Source organism: Leucoraja erinacea, chromosome 9 (genome assembly GCF_028641065.1).
Source record: "Leucoraja erinacea ecotype New England chromosome 9, Leri_hhj_1, whole genome shotgun sequence".
Lineage (NCBI taxonomy): Eukaryota > Metazoa > Chordata > Chondrichthyes > Rajiformes > Rajidae > Leucoraja > Leucoraja erinaceus.
The window spans coordinates 53,099,007-53,115,007 of NC_073385.1; the positions used below are offsets into that span (position 1 = coordinate 53,099,007).

General features: G+C 40.8%; 1 protein-coding gene across 3 annotated transcripts in view; it reads left to right on the forward strand.

The window, feature by feature from the left end:
* Nucleotides 1–16,001, forward strand: part of pcnx1 (pecanex 1) — a 211,281-nt gene that overhangs the window by 78,168 nt on the left and 117,112 nt on the right. For all 3 annotated transcript variants that reach the window (XM_055640828.1, XM_055640829.1, XM_055640830.1), the window contains exons 4-6: nucleotides 2,488–2,527; nucleotides 4,479–4,568; nucleotides 10,157–11,887. In XM_055640828.1, the coding sequence (XP_055496803.1) occupies nucleotides 2,488–2,527; nucleotides 4,479–4,568; nucleotides 10,157–11,887 (1,861 nt within the window). The remainder of the gene's footprint in view (nucleotides 1–2,487; nucleotides 2,528–4,478; nucleotides 4,569–10,156; nucleotides 11,888–16,001) is intronic.

Sequence of the window (16,001 nt, forward strand, 5' to 3'; positions counted from 1 at the left end):
ATTCCTCCGCCCACCTGGCCAATCGATCAAGATCCTGCTGCAATTTTTCGCAACTATCTGCAAAACCCACCCACTTTTGTAATAAGCTGATCTTTCACAGCAGCGCCCATATTGCACATCAGATGCAATAACAGGTTACTCTGCCCTTGGTGCCTCGTTAGTTCATGAGGAAATTATCATTTATTGTGTATCAAAAATATCAACGAGTATGGTTACGTTGAGGTTGGGATGTGGTATGGAGTTGACGCCTACTAAAAGGGGGAAGGGATTGTGAGATGTAAATAGGATATGAAAAGTTGGATCGGATAAGAACGTATTGCCATCTCCAAAATTCTGGATAGAGATTAATATACTGAATTATTCTAATATTTTCTTTCAACAGAATTACTTCATTTGAAATTATTTCCATCATCAGCTTTCTTTAAAGCCATTTATTTTAAATAAGAATAAAATGTAATGCCATTCTGTATCTGATAACTTATATCTTTATCATGTGATGGTATTAATTGTATCCCTTTGGAAGTTTCCGTCAAGATGTTATGCCCTATTTATTGTATGTACAAGTACCCTCAGTATAGAGGAATTGCACTGTTTTAAACTGTATTTCAAAGACTAATTTATTTCACCACCCGAGTCTCTGCTGAACGGGTAATCACTTTTTTGAGCGGCGGGACCACATCTGCTCTAACAAAGCAGTTTAAACAGTTATATTTTAAATGAAGCATGTTTATTTTTAAGGAGTAATTTTGACTGAGGTTATAATTTACAAAGGATTTGCAATAACACGAGCATAATTTTTACAATACAGAAAAACATGCCACTGAGTTACAGATGAACAAGTTGTCTATTGAGGATAGAGGCAGAAGAACTAATTTTGTGTCTTTTCTCTGTAACCTAATTCCTAACCTGTCTTACATTGTTTTTCTGTGAGTAGACATCATCAATATGTGATGGTTACATTGGTCAGGACAAGTCGATAGCGTGACTTGATTAAGTGATTGTGGGCCTTATCTTTCTTTTACACTGTAATCCTGAAGGTTACTGTGGAAGTTATGGTTGATTTCTGTTCATGAGTCCTTGACAGATGAGGGTCACATTCTTAAGGACATAATGAGTCTGTATTGATAATGTCTCTTGATAATGTCAAGATGATGGAAAGTGGTACTGTTCAAATGCATATCGTAATCCACAATAAACCTTTTGAACCTAGGTCAGCTTCTACTGCTGCCAGTTTCTGCAAGAAACTGAGGTCAGCAATAAGCCTTTCGAGCCTGGATAATGAATATCCATCCGAATTGCATCCATTTAATTTGTCTGTATTATTTTCCGAAATGAAGTATTGTTTTTTGGAACATACAAAATCTAGGAAACTTAGCAGTATAGATGTTATGTGGCTGGTTTCCATGATCATGTAGTCTCAAAATTAGAGGTTGGTGATTTAAAATCTTGGATGTCTCCGATGGGAAGGCATTTCTTGATTCTGGAGGTTATGGTTACTTGATATTCTCTGTCCCAGAAAGTTGAAGACTGAGTGTTTTTGGACTAAAAGGGAATCGAGGGTTTTGGTAAATGGATAGGAAAGTGGAGTTGAGACAAAAGATCAGTCATGATTTTCTTAGAAGGCAGTACCAGTTCAGGTTTATGTATAGTGCACTTCTGTTGGTTATGTTTTGTATTAATCATTGAATCAAGTAAAACGTATATGATTTCGAAGAATTGTCATAGAAACTGAGATATATCTTTGTCTAGTTATTTGCAATAATGTGAATTGCCAAAACATTCTAGCTTATTTATCATGAATTGTCAACATTTTAATCTTTATTGAAACTCCCAGCTCCAAAGATTTCCATGTAATTTATTTAGAGTCATACTGTGTGGAAATTTGCCCTTCGACCCAACCTTCCATGCCGACCAACATGCCCGTTCTTGGCCCATATCCCTCTAAACCTATCCTATACACGGACCTTTCCAAATGTCTCTTAAATGTATGAGAGTTTCTGCCTCAACTACCTCCTCTGGCAGCTTGTTCCATATACCCTCCACCCTTTGTGTAAATAAATATTTACCACTTGGTAACTCTTGGTAGTAAATATTCCTCACCCCCCCCCCACCACCATAAACCTATGTCTTCTGACTTGATTTCTTGATTCCCCTACTGGGCAAAAAGTCTCTGGATTTTCTTTTCACTATTCTCATTCCGTTCTGCAGCTGCTTTGAGTATCTAAATCTGTTTACTTTCAAGTAGTCTGCTTTAGATCGGTTGTCAGTATGTTAAATGAAGCTCATAAAATATTGATTCCCTGTGTAATGTTTGGAGCCGTTGACACTCAGATTCTTACTTCTTTGTTTATCTGGGTGTCCTCCCTTTACAATAATATGTACATTGCCTGTTTTCCTTTCTCTAAGAGCTAAGATTTATTTGTCATGTAAAAATCCTGAATTATGAAGCTTTTGTTTTTTTAACTATTTGAAATCCTTTATTATCAGGTTGCGTCGCCTCACCATGGAGCAGCAGCATGTATTAAAGGTAAGAGATTTTCAACTAAATTAGTTGCAGTTCATCATCTACTAAATATCCCAGAATTAGATTCCTATCTCGATTTTTCCATTGATTTAATGCTGCTATATGATTGAACATGATCAAACTCAGCATTTTGGATCTTTCATTCAAGATTTAGGAGTTACTTGAACCTCTTTTTAACTGCTTGTAAAAACTGAAAGTGCATGTCAAATGTTTCAGTACATTTTATGATGACCTCTAGTTTATGCAAATGCTGTAAGCATATAACTGCGGGAGACAAAGCTTTCAACAGCACTTAAATCTTGTACTAATTTGGTGCTCTGAATTCTGTATATATAGCAACAAGTAGAATGTGCGTGTGTGTAATGGGTTTGATGGATCCCTGTGTGGACATTTGAACTTCAATTGTATTCTTGGTAGTAAAGACAAAGTTTTCCCGCTTTCAACAAATATCTGTTCTCTTCATAAATTTTATTTTAGGATTGTGCATTCTTTTTGTAACTCTCTGGTTTATCAATTTGTCATAGAAAATATGAATGTTATAAAACCGTAAAATTAAGTTGCAAATCAACTAGAGCACTGCCAAAGAAAATTTAAATCCTGTGTTTCAATTTATGGATGTGATTGGGTTTTGAAGTAGTACGCAAATCCTTGGGTCTTGTCCAGTAGAAGGTCATTGTACTCCTGAATATGTAAAGCAAAATGACCACACTTTGTTTGAAAATTGACTTATAAATCGTACTTATTGAAGTCACAAATTATATCCTGTATGACATTAACCAACAAGCACTCCAGCCAGTGGATTAGACAAACATGCCATCTCAGCCATTGGTTGGCTTGGTGGGTGGATTTTCATCTAGGCTCACTTGCCTCGCTCATTATATCTAAGCCATTGTAGCAATGACTTTCCACATTTCAAAATCACCGAAGGCTTACCCTATGGTCGCCTAGTTATCTGAATGCTGTTTCTTGGTGATAACAATAAGCTTGAGATTGGCCACCATATACATACCATCCGAGAAGCCTGGCATAAATAAGAGCAAAACAGCCTGTTTGTTTGGCACCCCATCAACTACTCTGAACAGCCATTCCCTCGAATATCAGGACACACTAGTTGCAGCATGTGCCATGTACAAAATGCTCTGCAGTTCCATGATTCAGACCTCATAACAATGAAAGATTAGTTGTATAGTTTCAAGTCAGAATGGTTTGCAACAGAGATAAATATGAAGGATGTAGTGTTCCTATGCCTCAAATGCCCGTACTCCTTCATGACAGGTTGCAGATTTCAAAGATGGTGTTGAATGGCCCAAGGTATTTTGTAGATGGTTCAATTTATCGCAAAGGAAGGAACTGGAGATGCTGGTTTAAACCGAAGAAAGGCACAAAAAGCTGGAGTAACTCAGCAGGACAGACACATCTCTGGAGAGAAGGAATGGGTGATTTTTCGTGTTGAGAAGGGCCTCGTCCCAAAACGTCACCCATTTGTTCTCTCCAGAGATGCTGCCTGTCCTGCTGAGTTACTCCAGCTTTTTGTGTTTAATTTATTGCTATTGCTTCTTTGAATGGGTTGTAATCTCAAATTACAAAATAGAAGCAACTGGGAAAAAAACTGGCTTGGAGATGATAAATTTAAAGTTTGTAGATGTATCTTTTTCCCTAATGTCTGCTTGAAAAATAGGTGATCCATATTTATTCATTTTTCTTCCTGGGTTGATATTTTCTCATTCACTGCATTGTGAAGGGGTAATGCCTACATCTTGAAATATCTTTGCTATCTGCACTTGGAGCCAGCATTGCGAGTTAGCCATAAAAATAGTTGTATATCTGTTCATCAACTCGCTGAGTAGTAACCAGAATGTAATGTAATTTTCTACATTTGGATTCCTATGTATTTAAAATGACGTACATGCATTCAACCATGAATTGATTATTTTTCTTTTTATATCCACTGCAGGAGATGAAGAGACGGGGAAAACTTCTGATGACATTAGTTTGAGCTTGGGCCAGAGCTGCAGTTTGTATAAAGATACAAATGATGAACAAGGTGAGCATGGCCTATCAGAATTTGACTGAAAAACAGTGCAGTGTCATGGTCGACTCAATTATCTGGGGAATTTTGAATCATGACCTACTTTTATAAGCTATAATTTTACAATCAATATGCTTGGAATGAATTGGTGTCACTTGGTTATAGTTTCTTGATTATGAAGGAGCAATAAAGTTAGGTGATGCATTCAATTCCAGAACAATGCTACAGAGATACTATGTACTTAATTTTTGTATAAGCTCTTTTCCTCAACACCTCTGAAGATCTGTGCTTTCGAGAACGGGAGAAGAAAGATAAAGTAACTTCAGTTGGACATAATATATAAATATAAAATATAGCATGAGGAGCGCATGGAGTCCATTCAAATGGATTCCCCACCAGTCAGTAAGATCTGTGCACCACATTCCTGCACTGAACCCATCATCATTGATTCTCATAGTATTCAGAACACTTTTGATCTCTGTCTTGAATATTCTCAGTTACCAAGTGTCCAAAGCCCTGTTGGGCAAAGAATTGCAAATAGTCACTAGTTTTTTTCAGATACAGAATGAAGAACATTTTTCTATTCTCTGCAGTGAATGGTGAAATCCTGATGGGCTGGACATTCTCCATCTACCCTGTCATATCCTGCAAGAAATTTGCATGTTTCAACATTAGTCACCACATTCATAACTCAGTGGTTATAGGTTTTCCTTCAAGGACAAATTGCTCCATCCTAGCGATCAATCTGGTGAACCTTCAATGCGTTCCCAATGTTGCAACTTATTCCCTCATTCGATAGGGAGACCGGACCTGTACATAACACTTCAGATGTAATCTCACATATGTAATATATAATAGAGCAATAAGCCACTACATTTGTACTCAAATCCTGTGGCAATCAGCAGTTACATTTGTCTTCCTAATTGCTTTGCTAAACCTGCTGTATATTAACTTTAAGTGATTTGTGCAGATGTCTCCGAATCCCAACACTGGTCAAGCTCTCATCATTTTAACAAGTACTCTTCCATTCTATTGTTTCTTATGATCTTGTGATCTATTTTTACATTATAAAACATGGAATGCCGCTGCACCTTTGGCCCATTGTATTTGCGTTAACCATGATGGTTATAAATTAATAATCCGTAATTCCTGGTAACCAGATTGCAATAGCTAGGTTGTGGTTTGTGTTGTGCAGAGTTCAAGAGCCTGATTATTGATGGAAAATAAACTTTTCTTGAACCTGGAAGTCTCGGTGCATTGGCCCTTGTGCCGCCTTTCTGATGGTGGTTGGGAGATAAGAGAATAGACGGGGTAGTGTGGGTCTTTGACATTGGCTACATTTTTGAAACAGCACCTCTTGTAGATCCCTTCGCTAGTATAGAGGTCAATGCTTGTGATAGACCAGGCAATGTCTGCCACTTTCCGCAGCCTCCTTCATTCCTAGGTCAGACTACGAACCAGGCCATAATGCAACCAATCAATATGCTTTCTACCATATTCTCGTAGAGTTTGATAGAGTATTTGGTGACACACAGCATGTTCTCAATCTTCTAAGGAAGTTGAGGTGTTGCTGAGCTTTCTTTGTGACTGCATCAGCATGCTTGGGCCCAGGACATATCATCAGTAATATGCATGTCCAGGAACTTGAAGCTATTGACTCTTCCTACTGCCGTCCTGTCGATGAAGACAAATTCATGGATCCTCGCCTTTCACTTCCTGAAGTCAACAATCAAATTCTTAGAGATAGAGATACAAGGAACTGCAGATGTTGGTTTACAAAAAAAGGATAATGCTGGAATAAATCAGCGGATCAGGCAGCATCTCTGGAGAGCATGGATAGGTGTCGTTTTTTGGTCTCTTGCCAACTTTGAGAGCACGGTTGTTATTCTGGTTTTGTTCAATCAGATTATGAATCTTACTCCTGTATGCTGAGACATTGTTACCCATTATTGTGGTAACGTCAACAAATGTAAAGATGGCTTTGGAGATGTGCCTGGCTATTGTCAGGTATATAGAGAGAGTAGAGTAGAGCAGAGGATGAAGCGTACAGCCTCTCTGCACCTCTGTTGATGGGCATTGAGAAGGATGGCAGTTTGTGTTGCCAATTCGTATCGATTGTGGTTTGCCTATGAGGAAGTTGAGGATCCAATTGCACAGAGATGAACAGAAACCCAGTTCCCTAAGTTTGATAAGTTTAAAGAGGATGATGGTGTTGATTGCATAGATGTCGTTTTGAGCAACACTCTGATGTATGTTGTCCGAATGGTCCATTGGAAAGTGGAGAGCCAGTAAGAGCACATCCCCTGTTGTTCTGTGTAGTGTATTTGTTCATTCACTGAATCTGCCTGTATACCCTAAAACCATTCTGCGTCCTGCATGCAGCCCACATGCTTTTTAACTTTGTATCATCATCAAACATGGCTCTATTACATTTGATCCCCTTACAAGGCATTGATAGCTTTTGAACAGCAAAACTATGCCACCTGTTCCAATGGTATCCCACTAAACTTGGAGGCAGCACTCCCCACCGCAACTGGTTACTCAAAATCCTGACCAACAGACAATAATCAGTGAGGATAAGTGACAAAACTTCCTCTACGATAATCCTCAACACTGATGCCGCTCAAGGATGCGTTAACAGTCCCCTACTATACTCCTTCTACACTCATGACTGGGCAGCTAAATTCCAATCCAACTCAATTTACAAGTTCACAGAAGACACCACTGTAGTGGGCCGATTATCAAAATGACGATGTTCTCAATCCTCTTTGAGAGAGAACGGAAATTGGGAACATTGTAACCCGGTGCCAAGACAATATTCTCTCCCTCAAAGATAGACACAAAATGTACGAGTAACTCGGCAGGGCAGGCAGCATCTGTGTAAATCAGTGTAAACCAACATCTGCAGTTCCTTCTTACACATAATCTCTCCCTTATTCTTCTTGCATATGGCGTGCACAGCCTAAAGTTGTAGGACAACTTGTTCTATTTGATCTTATTTGATTGTGCACGCCAGGTTGATTACATTCGTCGAAACAGGGCGGACCACGTGAAGGTTGCAATCTCACACCCCAGCACCAGTCTCACCCCGGTCAACCCTCTTTTCTCTTCTCCCATCTGGCATGAGGTAAAGCTTGAAAATTCAGTTACAGTTTCTTCCCAGCTGTTATTAAGGAATGGTCCATCATATCTGGAGTGCGGTCCTGACCTTCCATCTGCCTCACCGAAGACCTTTGAACTATCTTTAATTATCCTTTATCTTGCACTAAATGTTATACCCATTATAGAAACATAGAAACATAGAAATTAGGTGCAGGAGTAGGCCATTCGGCCCTTCGAGCCTGCACCGCCATTCAATATGATCATGGCTGATCATCCAACTCAGTATCCCGTACCTGCCTTCTCTCCATAGATCCATGTGGATCCCCTTAGCCACAAGGGCCACATCTAACTCCCTCTTAAATATAGCCAATGAACTGGCCTCAACTACCCTCTGTGGCAGAGAGTTCCAGAGATTCACCACTCTCTGTGTGAATTATCCTTTATCTATGCACTGTAGACGATTTGATTGTAATCATGTGTGGGAATGAACTACAGGTGCTGGTTTAAACCGAAGATAGACACAAAAAGCTGGAGTAACTTAGCGGGTCTGAAGGGTCTTGACCCAAAGCGTTATCAATTATCTTTCTTCAGAGATGCTGTCTGACCCACTGAGTTACTCCTGCTTTATGTATCTCTTTGATTGTAATCAGGTATTGTCTTTGATTGGATAGCACACAAAACAACAGCTTTTCAATGTACCTTGGATCACGTGACAATAATCTAAACTAATTGAATTTGGCCCATTTGTTATGATTCTGTTTTCTTTCAATTATCTAATCTTCAATCTACTGTGAGTACAGAAATATTCCAATAATCTGGCACCCTGGGGACTTTGGTGGAAGTGCTGGGTTCTCCCGATCTTCTATAAATATCACATTTAATTCACTTATTTAAAGATGCTACATAGTAATAAAAATACTTAGTAAACCTTGGAGCATTAAAGAAAACATTGGAAACGAATGTAGCGAGTTTATAGGAGCCATTGGAAATAAACAGGTGAGTTTATAAGGACTGTAGGAAGGGAACCTCTGGTATAATGAGCACTGGAAACTGGGCCCTAGTGATAATGGGAGCATGGGATCAATGTCGATGAGTTTCTGACCAAGGCTATGATCCCATGGTTAGTGCTCAATACAGAGCCCTAGTGGGTTCATAAGGCATATGGCGACGGGTTCCGGTCAGTTTTAGAGGTGTGTGGAAAATGTCACTGGGTGAATCGGATGCCAAATCATCAAAATGTCCACAGTAACTGATTATTTGGAGTTTCACTGTGCTATGCAAGCGCTAATTTAAAAAAAAAATATTTTAAATATATATGCATTTGCTTCGCCGACCTTGTTTTCTATATCCTCACTTCAACTTCATTAAACTCTGAAACTCTCCTATTGATTTCATAAGTGATAGGAGCAAAGTTAGGCCATTCAGCCAATCAAGTCTACTCTGCCATTCGATCATGGCTGATCTCTCCCTTCTAACTCCATTCTCCTGCCTTCTCCCCATAACCTGTGACATCTTTGAGTTGCTTCACCTTAAATCTCAGTGCCAATGTCTCTGGTCTGCACCAGCGAGCCCTTTTGACCAACTGCCACACTGTCAGGTTGACGTTGCTGTTGTTGCAGCTTACTTTGTAGCCCCTGGCCGACAGCACTTTCTTCAGGCCACTGACAGGATGCGCTCGGTCGCCATGGTTCTCCCTCCTCTATCATCAGCTGCTGTTTCTTACTGTTGGCCCTTGCATTGTCTGCCCCCCCCCCCCGCCCCGCCACCACCTCCTCCTCCTCCCTGAGATAAGGGGAAGGTGTAGGGGAGAAGGAAGGCAGTGGCAGTGGGGGGGGGGGGGGGTAGGGGGGGGGGGGGGGGGGCAGCAGAGTCGGCAAAACATTGGCCGACAGGAAGGAGTGGCAGCTGGAGAGCACGGAGGGAGCCCCACGGTGACCTGGCATGACCTGTTGGTGGCGGAGTTCTAATAAAGCACTGTCGGCTGGGCTACAACTTGAGTCGCGTCAACAGCTGCGTCAACCAATGCAGAGGCTGGTGAAGAAGGGCTCGCTGGTACACCTTGTGGAAGATGTCGGCGACTCAGTCGGGAGGTGCTGTCCACTGCCTCCCTTGTTCTTGCTCTCCTTCCCAGTGTTGCACTGAAAGTGGCCGAAACCGGAAGAGCAGCAAGCCCGGGTGTTGCTTTTATATCTGTGAAGCTGATGAGAAGCCCTCGCCATCTTTCCGTTGCAATCATACAGGTCATTCAGGAAACGGGACCTCATATTGTGAATTGTTTATGGAAGTACGTTTACGTAACTCACCAAATTACATGCAGATCTGAAGTATTTTTAAAATTAATTTTCTCATCCAGTCTAAAGATCAATTTATGACGGTCATAGGTGATGTGAAAGTTACAATTTGGTTCTTTATGATTTGAAAGCTATCGAATCTACTTCTCACAATTTGTGTGCACGCTGCTCAGTATGTGAGTGTTAATGTTTGTCATTTTTTCCCTATAGATCTGGTACACGATGCAAAGCTTTTTCAAGTGGTGGTGTCGAATGATTCCTTGATGTCTAACCAGGCTTTAACATCTTCGGCAGCTCAAGACTTTCTAAGGGATTCCAATGACAAAGTGACCTACCATCACACAGAGCATTCATTGTCGACTGCTTGTGACACAGAAGCAGCCTCCCTTGTACCTTTGCATTCCCAATCATACAGGAAAGATCACAGGCCGAGAGGAGTGCCAAGAACTTCAAGTTCAGCGATTGCTTTTCCAGACACATCTCTCAGTGATTTTACTCTCTTTCAACAAAGGAGAGGATTAGACACCGTTTGTGAATTAGAAAGTTCAAAACCTCTTTCAGGGTCCAAGGAGTCATTGACTGAAAACTCTTGTTATGCTGGCGTTTTCCAGCTAGATAACTTACTGAAGGGTGGTACTTCCCAACCATCATTCAAAGCAGGACTCAGTAAGCCTTTAAAAACAGATAATAGTGTTGATAGTCTCCAGAGTCTCAGTACCAGGAGTAGTGGGTCAACAGAGAGTTACTGTAGTGGCACGGATCGAGACACCAACAGCACTGTAAGCAGTTACAAGAGTGAGCAAACAAGTTCAACCCACGTGGAGAGCATTCTTTCAGAGCAAGCAGAAACTTCAGCAGATGAGAACAGCTTGGAAAAAAAAGATTACGAGAAAAGCGATGCTCGCAGCGGATATAGCAGTGAACCAGAAGGTGAGAGTATTGTGGAAAGTAGTGAAAGGCCTAATGGTAAAAGGAAAAAATTACATGCTGCAACAAAAGATGGAAGTTCCAGTCAAGATCCTGAGCAGATGTCCGATCAGGTGCCGACTGGAGGAAGACTCAGTGGTTCTGGTGATGCTAACAGAAACCCTCATGCAAACGAATTGAGCGTTGACATCTTGAAGCAGCATGGTGAATTAGTTCCAGAAACACCCGTGGAACAGAGAGTGGAAGAGGTTGTGGAAAAATCTTCTCTGTCAATGGATAAACAAACAGTGAAGGATGAAACAGCGAGGCAAAAAGACGGGGACGTAAGACCCAAATCTAATTTTATCCACAGAGCTGCTTCTTCACACAAATCGAACCGAAGAAAGTCAGGGAAAAAACGAGCAAGCAGTTTTGACACGAGCCGGCATAGAGAGTATGTGTCATTTCGTGGTGTAGCTGGCATTAAAACTGGTAGCAACAGCTTTTGTCCAGATGAAGATTCAAGTGACCAGAGCGACTTGAGCAGAACCTCCAGCATGCATTCAGCACATCGCTTCAGTTCAGACAGTTCATCCAGCACCACATCCCATTCATGTCACTCTCCCGAAGGACGATACCATGTCTCAAAAGCAAAATACTTGTCTCGGGAAAGAGGCACTGACTTTGAAGCTATGTTAAAGATCCATTCTGGTTCAGAAAGTAGTGCTAATAGTCGTAGAAGGTCAACTCGCAGGACTCTCAGTGCAGCCAGTGCCAAAACTCATGCACGAGTACTCAGCTTAGACAGTGGGACAGCAGCCTGCTTAAGTGATCTGAGCAGACTAGGGACACCAGATAAAGTGAGATCTTTAACTACATCTAAGTCAGATTTGGAAGCCAAGGAGGGAGAGGTGTTGGATGAATTGTCTCTTATAGGCCGAGCATCACAACTAGAATCTGTAACTCGCTCACGGAATAGTTTACCCAATCAAGTAACCTTTCAAGAAGCAGAAGAACAAGGAGTCGCCAGTACAGGTGGGTTGTTAAACAATTAGACTTGATTAATTGTAAGATAGACTACCTAATACTAGTGATACACAAATTTTGGATGAAGAACAATGCATTAAATATATGCAAAAAAGTAACAATGATAAAGGAATTAGGCCATTGTTATCTGTTTGTAGGGTGAAAACGAGAGAGAGAGAGAGAGAGAGAGAGAGAGAATGTATTTAGAATTGAAATGATCTATGTATTTAGAATTGAAATGATCACGTTTTTTTAGAGATCGGAGTCCTTCTTGTCCAGACTTTATTAATTGATTTCTAAATTTATAATAATACTAGGCCAAGCGTGGACCCGTTGGGTCCCGTTCCCCCAATGTAATATTACACCAAACTGCGTTTGTGCGGCCTGACGGGCCCCCACTGCGCAGGCGCAACTGCTGCGTTCAAGGTTGTGCCGTTGATGGCATAAATTAAGTTACTAAAGTGAAGAGAGGACCCGTGGTGGCATCTGTAAAATGGAACGAAACGTACCTGTTGGGTCCCCGTTGTGAGGCCAGGCAAGTATAGGGGAAAGGAAAAAAAATGGCAATCTGAAAATCCGCAAAGTCCGTAACTGCGCAGGTGTGGATACCGGGCCCACTGCGCACACGTGGGGCTGACGGGCCTCCGCCAACTGCGCAAGCGCGGCTGGAAAGTGGGGGCGCTGTTTTAAGGTAATTTGTTTTAAATGTCAATAACTTGTAAAATATAACATAAATCTGAACAAAACTTGCTACTGCACACCACAGGACAATGGTGAGTAAGGTGAGCCTAAAATTGTAGCGCTATTGTGTACCATTTTTGTGGAGTTTCGAGACCAAGCAAACAAACGAAACAAGGTGAGAGTTTTAGTAAGATGGATAGATGGATGGATGGATGTGACTTATTTGTGTACATGAAATTTTACACAACATGCAGGCATTCAGGCAACTCCTTGTTGGTGTTATGCACTCTACCAGGTCCTCCCATTCTTTTCCATTTAACTCAGTTGGTATAACCATTTGTGTCGGAAAGAACTGAACGATTTATTGCATTATCTCCCCATCTGCTAATCTAAAGACCCTTTAGTTGCATCTACACTGTATGTCCGGTCCCATCATTTTCAGGATGAAGATTTATTTTCCAAAATTCTTATTTTATTTTTGATATTTTACTTATATTAATGGTTTTTAGTTTTATTTCATCTTAAAAATTGTAGCACTTTGTGTATATTCTTGTCAGAAACTTTCATGATTTCAAAGATTTCTCTCACTTCACTGCTCAGCATCTTTTCAAAAGTTAGAGACTGAAATAGCTTCTATTGAGCAAGAATAGTTCTCTTGATTCTTTTTGGCAACATATCTTGAATAGTAGTGTATTTGTGTATTATAATTTCATTTTAAGTTAGGTCGACTGCTTGTGGTTGACTGATTTAAGAGAGACTCGCAGCCTAACTTTCGAGATTTGGGAAGGATTCATGGGTAAAAAATGACTGAAGCATGCTGAGTGCTCGATGTCGGTGCTTCTTTTATTCTGCTCTGTTACTGGATTTGACTTTAGGTTAAGTGGTTGAGCTCAATTGTGCTGGGAAATACTTGGCATTGTGGTGGGATATTCACTTTCACTGATCAGCCTGGCCTCTCTTTAGGTACAGGCCTCATCTTCTGATCCTATGAATTTGATTAGAAATGTAAGGTGGTAATCTTCAATTTGTTTATAATCATGTGTTTAGTGAAATGAGGTTCTCATTATTACAAGCAATTTTGTATCTAATTGTCTCTGTCTCTGATCAAGAGACATTTAAAAACTTACCCAGACTGGGCATGAGATGAGGCTTTATATCCATTTTGTGGCTTGTGCCATAGGCTGGCTGGGTGATGCAGTGGCTGAGACCTTGCCATGCCTCACTGGACATCTCTAGATGCAGAGGGAGCAGGTTGTTTGGCTCCACAACTGGCTAGGTAAACGTAGATGTGTGGAGACGGGAGTGGCAAGTCTCCTCTTAGAACCAAACTTACCTTAACCTAGCTTGTTTTGTTTTGTCAGAAGGTGTATATCTACAATCAATGGCGGTAAACATTTTAAACATTGGACTGAACACGTTTCCAAAGAATACCTTGGCGTATGAAATGCATTTTGATTTTACATCGTTGATCTTGTATGTAAATGAAAATTGGTTAAAGATCTCAGCATTTGCATTCAAATGCAAAAACCTACAGCAGAACATCTATCTTATCTATCCATCTATCCATCTATCTCTGTGGCTGCTGGCTGGCTGTGTTTCTGCTTGACTTGTGGGTGCCCGTCTTTGTTTCGTTGCTACGCCAACACCAGACCCACAAACGCCCAGATTTTTTTCCATTTCGGTAGAGATTTCACTTTTCATTCCAAGTATCCACTCATTAAATTTTGTCGTGTTTATATACACATTTTTAACAAAATCCTTCTCCCCCCCCCCCCCCCCCCAACTCACTCATTTTGTCGCCTCCTGTTGGCCAGCGACCATAACGGCTGCTGGCGCCCGCCTCTCTCCTCAAAGACGCCATTTAAAAACAGCCGCACTGCCGAGTGCTCGAATCTTCAGTTGGAGGACCACGTCTCCCGTGAGGGCTACGGGTAGGGAACGGCTGCGTTGGGGGAGCAGACCCAACGGGTCTGCACTTGGTCTAGTATAATATTAAAACTGTGTGTGTGTGTGTGTGTGTGTGTTTCTGCCTGACTTGTGGCTGCCAGCCTTTGATTCGTTGCTACGCCAACACCAGACCCACAAACGCCCAGATCTTTTCCATTTCGGTAGAGATTTCACTTTTCATTCCAAGTATCCACTCCTGATTAAATTTTGTCGTGTTTATGTACACATTTTTAATAAAATCCTTCTCCCCCCCAACTCACTAATTTTGTCGCCTCCTGCTGGCCAGCGACCATAACAGCTGCTGGCGCCCGCATCTCGCCTCAAAGACGCCATTTAAAAACAGCCGCACTGCTGAGTCCTGAATGGCTTGAGTTGGAGGACTACGTCTCCTGTGGGGGCTACGGGTAGGGAACGGCTGCGTTGGGGGAGCAGACCCAACGGGTCTGCACTTGGTCTAGTTTTATAATAAAAGGGAAGTAAAAGATAAAATTATATTCTAATAGTGCACATTTAATACAGCAATTTGATTATTTCAAATGTACAGTCAATATTTTTGGGTAATGTATTATGTGCAGAGTTATTTAAGATGGCATCTGTGATTATTTTCCTGCTTTGGTGATTTGTTAGCTTTATAGAAACGCACTGATAATGAGTGCATGAAAATGTGTTTTGAAGTGCATTCTGGAGTTGAAATGCCAAATGGTACTTGAACAACTATTATCTGTAAAACCTTGTATCTAACCTTGGTAGGTGTACAGGGAAGTTGCATGATTGCCAACACGTATTAAAACTGAAATTAATTATTGGGAGTAGTTAATTGTTCCCCTGCCTTTTGTATTGATGAATGGCCACAGTACTTCCTCCAATGTGTACCAGCAAATCAGTAAACTATGCTTTCTCTCAGCCTATAAGCAGACATGTATTCAGTTAGTTTTCAAGATTATTTTTGAATTGCACTTATTTTTATTTAATAAATTAGATGAGGAAGGCAAGGGAAACAGAGCAATCGCAGCTAAATGAAGGTACTGGGGAACTGTTATCTATTAAAATGTCAGAAATGATTTGTGAGTGAATAACCCCAATTTGTTATTCTGACCCTTGAACTCTCTTAAATACGATGAACAGTTCATCTGGTCATTTATATCATTGCTGTTTGAGAGACATGGTGTTTCGGGGCTTGCTTCATCTGTTAGAACCATAACTACATTACAAAAACATTTTGTTGGCTGTGAAGTGCATTATAACCACTCCAGTTCATAAAAAATGCTCGATAAATGCTTGCCTATCTTCCATTTTTTTAAATACACCAATGTGGCATTATAGGCAAGGTTTGTGAGTTTTTAATTAATAAAAGCTCCAGTTCATATTGGCACAAAGAAAATAATTTTGTTAGACAGCCTGAAATCTCTTTGTTAGCTGGCAGAATATTAAATAACTTATCTTCCTGCCAATTGATGAAGAGTTCCAAAGAAAACGTTCCTATTGTAATGTCAAC